Source organism: Aegilops tauschii, chromosome 4, assembly GCF_002575655.3.
Source record: "Aegilops tauschii subsp. strangulata cultivar AL8/78 chromosome 4, Aet v6.0, whole genome shotgun sequence".
Classification (NCBI taxonomy): Eukaryota; Viridiplantae; Streptophyta; class Magnoliopsida; order Poales; family Poaceae; genus Aegilops; species Aegilops tauschii.
In genome coordinates this window covers 42668526-42673797 of record NC_053038.3, presented here as the reverse complement: position 1 = coordinate 42673797, position 5272 = coordinate 42668526, and the positions used below count along the sequence as shown (strand labels likewise).

Below are 5272 nucleotides of genomic sequence, written 5' to 3'. Positions count from 1 at the left end.
GGAAACATGCCTAATCCCACAAGGAAAACTCACATGAATCATTGGTTAGTACACAAAGCGTAATGGACAATGCTCTTCATAACATGGGATAACATGATCTCACACGGTAGATCTTCTATGCGTTGTGTGTTATCTTCTCTCTTCATAAAGATGATGTCTTGAAGGTAAACATGAATGTTCACACAAACTTCTTCTTCAAGACATGCTTGCAATAAGCTCAATTCTCACATGACCAATCTTTAGATAAATTTTTGAATACCACCTTGGTCAACACATAATCTTATACTTATAGACTTGAAACCAACGAATGATCTTCAAGCAAATCATTATGGACAAACCCTTCAAATGTAACTCAAGGTCAAGGCAACCATTAGTCCATCGAGAAAAGTCCACTTTTCAACCCTGAACTAATCACTTGGTCTGATTTACAAGCCTCATCTTTAAAACCGGGCATATTGCACCCTTAACTTACAACAAAGTTCAAAAGACAACCCTGGTCTTGTTTTTGGTCTGGTCAACCGGTTTTGACCAAAGTCAAGCTTCTCGGCGCTGACTCAGCAGCCAAGTCACGCATGCAGCAACTAAACCTACTCCCTCCTCTGTCTCCACCGCCGTCGCCACCACCACCTCCGCCGCCGGCCACTGGAGACCGGCGCCGCCGCCACACCGCCCCCACACGTTTTACCCGCGAGCCATCTCTAGCCCCGAGCCGCTCCACACCACCAGAGCCGACCCAGCCTCGAGAGAGCTGCAGGAGTAGGCCGTGGGAGAGCATGCTAGAGGGGGCGCGTCCGAGGAAGCAAGCACGGGATGCTAGGGTTGCGGGAGCTGCGCCGGCGAGGACTCACGGCGGAGCAGGCCGGCGGCGCTAGGCCAGGGAGACCCACAGGGCACGGCGAAACTCTGGAAAAGGTGGGAAAGACCAGCCGCTCAGCTAGACCACGTCAGCATGGTCTGCGATGCAGGGGGAACTCGGGACGAGGACATGGTTGACCAGGGCGGCTGCCGGAGCGAGCAGGAAGCAGGATGCACGCACGCTGTTCCTCTTCCTCTAGCAGACGGGACGCCTCACGTCCCTGCCGATCGCCTTCGGCCTTCATGGTGCTTCCCTTCCTCCAGCGCCGTCGTGGCCGGCTGCGGTGGCGGCGGTTGTGTGGAGAGACGGCCAAGCCAGACCCTTTTCGATCGAGCACACACATAATGCCGCACGCACGCTCCGAGCACACAGCCACACACAGCAAGCAGATCACGTATGGACACACGCAGCACGGATGGTTCCAAGTCCAACTTCCAAGAAGCAAGCATAGCACCCAGCGGCACACACTGCACGCATGCATGTATGTACCCCATTGTTGTTTCGTTGGAGCCGGGGGGACTGCCCACGGTCTTTGCGGCTGCTCACGAGCTGACTTTGAGGCGGCATGGGCCGCCGCCACGCAGCTGGTGCCGCTCGACACAGGGGAATGTGCGCAAGCGGGCGCCGTATCTCGGCCCAGGTGAGAGCTCGTCCAGCGCGAGCACCGGAGGACGCCGATGCAGGCGCCGCGCGTGGGGTTGTTGTGGCGGAGCCACCGGTCTCCGGTAGCCGGTGTCAGCGGGGCTGCTGGGGCCGGAGCTGGTTGGAGGTCGGAGCGTCCCGGCGACGGCGGTGGAGACTGCGGTCGGGACTGAATGGAGGGAGAGAGGTGTAAGTTCAGGGATGCTGCAGCATGCGTGAGTTGGCTACTCAGTGAACGCGGAGTAAGTTTTGACTTCGGTCAAAACCGGTTGACTAAACCAAAAACATAGACCAGGATTGTCATTTGAACTTCGTCGTAAGTTGAGGGTGTAATGTGTCCGGTTTCAAAGATGAGGGCTGTAAATCAAACAGACTGGTTAGTTCGGGGTTGAAATGTGAACTTTTCTCTAGTTCATAGGGATTATCATCAATTACCAAAATCAAACATGAAGACACCAGGCTCTTTCACCATTGATTATTGAAAACATGTATTGTGTGGAACTAGTGTTCGTTTCAAATCTCTTTTGATAATTTTACGGTCCCATTTTGTTCTTCCAATCTAAATGCCTTGTAATTCATGCGTGGGTCGGGGTCTAGGCCTGGTTTCTGAACCAACCATCAACTTGGCCTTGGATCTCTCTATACCATTTCGGGATTATCCTTTTTTCCGGCGCGCACAATCCCCATCGGTGGCTCCAACAGCTCAGCTGAGGCAGCCGGCTGCACCCGCACCGCGATTAATCTTTGACGAAGCCCTCCAAATGCCAAGAAGATGTATCCACATGCTCAAGACCAAGTTTTTAAATTACCATGTTCCAGAGCGTAACCGTGTATCCACACATGAAGAAGAGGTGTGTCCTGCATTCTTGTTTCCTTTTGCAAACTTACTCATCCACACTTGGCAAATCTATCAACGGTTCAAATCATATGACCAACTAAGCAAAAAACTTAACCTTGGACGGCATCCAGTTCTACCAAATCATGCGATCCAAGGGGGAGAGTACCAAACCCAATAATTGGGCTCTGGTTCTGAACTCTGAAGAAAGGTAACACCATTGCTGAGTACACCGTTTTAGGCCGTAGAAGCACCGATCTGAACCTCGTAGGCAACAGCACGTCTAGCAAGTTGCCTAATCGAATAATCTCGCTATTTTCTGCACGCATCTTCACACTGCCCGCCGAATCGTCCTCGATCAGAATCATTTCGTATTTTCGCCCCGAAGTCCCATCCCATCAACTTGGTCTTGGATCTATCCACGCCTCACAATCTGTTTGCCCGACGTGCACAATCCCCATGGCTGGCTCCAACAGCTCCGCTCAGGTCACGCAGCCGACCGCCGCACCCCTCACGCGCTCGGCACCGGCCCGGTTGCGTCCGTCCAAGTCCGGGGACGCCGTGCTGATCTGGATCTCGACACGAGAAAAACCGCATCAGATGCCGATGCCGGGCGGGGCACTGACACGCACCCACAGGTGACGGACCCAACAACCCCCCGGATCTCGCCAGGTTCCGCGCTCCTCCCTCCACTTGCGAGCCGCGCGCGGGATCGAGCCGGAGCGGCGCACGCCATTCACCCGTACACGAGCTGTGGCGTCGCGTCGAGGCCCCAACATCAACGAGTACAAGTGAGCCATCGCCACGGCGCCAGCGAACCAGCGACTGCCGCGTAGCCATCGCTCGCCGCTGCCGGTTCCCGCTGAGCTTCTTAACTCGCTAGCTGACAATCCCTCCCGCGCACACTCCACTCACCCATTCACGGACTCTCAGTCCTCACTTCACTGCTCACTGCTCGCCATTACTGGGCTCACCCACCCCAGATCTCATGGCTCCCCAGCGCCGCCACCACGCGGCGTGCCTCCTCGTCCTCCTCGCGCTGTGCGCCGCGCCGGCCCACGGCGGCCTCGCGCTGCCGGCCAGGGTCAGCAAGGCGCTGGCGGCGGCGGCCAACGCGACGGCGACGGCGGACGAGTTCCTGGCGCCGCACAACAAGGCGCGCGCGGCGGTCGGGGTGGCTGCGCTGCGGTGGAGCGCCGACCTGACGGCGGCGGCGGCGTGGACCTCGTCCCAGCAGCAGAAGCAGAAGAACTGCGCGTTCGCGGACATGGGCGCCAGCCCCTACGGCGCGAACCAGGGGTGGGCGAGCTACCGCGCGCGCCCGGCCGAGGTGGTGGCCTCCTGGGTGGCGCAGGGCAAGTACTACACCCACGCCAACAACACCTGCGCCGCCGGCCAGCAGTGCGGCACCTACACGCAGGTGGTGTGGCGCCGCACCGCCGAGGTCGGCTGCGCGCAGGCCAGCTGCGCCTCCGGCGCCACGCTCACGCTCTGCCTCTACAACCCGCACGGCAACGTCAAGGGCGAGAGCCCCTACTAGCGGCCGGCGTGTCGGGCTGGTGGCGGCGCCTCTTGCGTTGGGGACGTCGCCGCCGGGCGCCGGAGCATCGATCGCTGTTAGAGTTAAAAGTACGATCTAGCTTCGTGTCTCAGGTTCAGTTAAGGATGATTTGTGTTGTGCACTTGTGGTGCATAGAATAACTACTGCTTAGATATCAGAAACTCATGTGGTGACGTGCCTAGCATATTGTGTGGAAAATGAACTTGTCTTGTGCTCGGCGAGTTCCTACTTCCGAGGGTGAACTTGTTATCGGAGAAGAAAATTGTTCTCGGTGGGTTGGATTCATGGCATCTACGCATGGCAGTCACCACATTTGTTTGCACTTGGAGACGTGCATTTTTAATGAATATGCAGCCATGAACTAAGTTGAAAATGGTACTCCCTTCACAAATATAAGATGTTCTAACTTTTTTTTCTAGATCAGATGTATATAAATATAAGGCCTAGTTTGGCAGCACAGTTTATCTAAAACTGTAGTATTACAAAATCTCGGTATTCCAACGCGTGGACGTTGAATATTTCAGTATCTAAAAACCGCAGTTTTTCGTGGCTTTGGCAAAACCATTGAGGCGTTTGCCAAATCGTTTTTGTTTTGTTTTCTCCAATTGTCACCTGTTGTTAGGTTGCATGGACAACCCTGAAGATATCGAGCTGAACCAAACTCAGCTACACGATCTGACCAGCTTGTGCTCACGGCTGATGTATGCATGCAACGCTATGTAGAGCAATTGACGAGATCAACGACAAAGTAGGCGTACAAGGGCGCGTACCTTCCTTCCCATGTGTCGAGCTTTAATTGTTTATTCATAGCTACAGAGAAATGAAGTATAATCACACTAGTTGACGGCCGAAAGATGAAGTTGAAAGACCGACGAGAGCGATCATTTCTCTGTTTTAAAAAAAGAGGTCAATACCGTGAAAAAACCATGGTTTTAGAGATACCATGGTTCTGTAAACTGGAGTATTTGTTGACGCCAAACGCATCAAAGTATTTTAACCGTGGTTTCTAAAAATATCTTTTTTTTTTTGAAAACTTCAAAAATACTGTGGTGCCAAACGCAGCCTTAGTGTTTTTTATGAGGACACATTTTAGTGTGTTTGTTCACTCATTTCAATTCGTATGTAGTTTAAATTAAAATATCCAAAACATTTTAAGGAGTACTAATGTAAAGTCTCCTTCCCTTTCTGGTCTCGACTTATCATCTTAGGTAATTTTTTGGATGAGGACGGGCCAAAATTTTGTAGTTGGGGAGTTCGCATCTAATCTGGTCTTGTTCTGAAAGATTTGTGACATCAAACACCAAATTGTTTGATCACGTCAGTCCTCACATAGATAATATTCCATTGGGATGGATTAACATGGGTCTTAGAGCATCTC

General features: G+C 53.2%; 1 protein-coding gene across 1 annotated transcript; it reads left to right on the top strand.

Annotated features, from left to right (window-relative positions):
• Positions 1-3226: 3226 nt before the first annotated feature.
• On the top strand, positions 3227-4267 carry LOC109733593 (STS14 protein). The gene has a single exon (XM_020292816.4). It carries the CDS (start codon positions 3322-3324, stop codon positions 3871-3873), a length of 552 nt encoding a protein of 183 aa, XP_020148405.1. The 5' UTR covers positions 3227-3321; the 3' UTR covers positions 3874-4267.
• The last annotated feature ends 1005 nt before the right edge of the window (positions 4268-5272 follow it).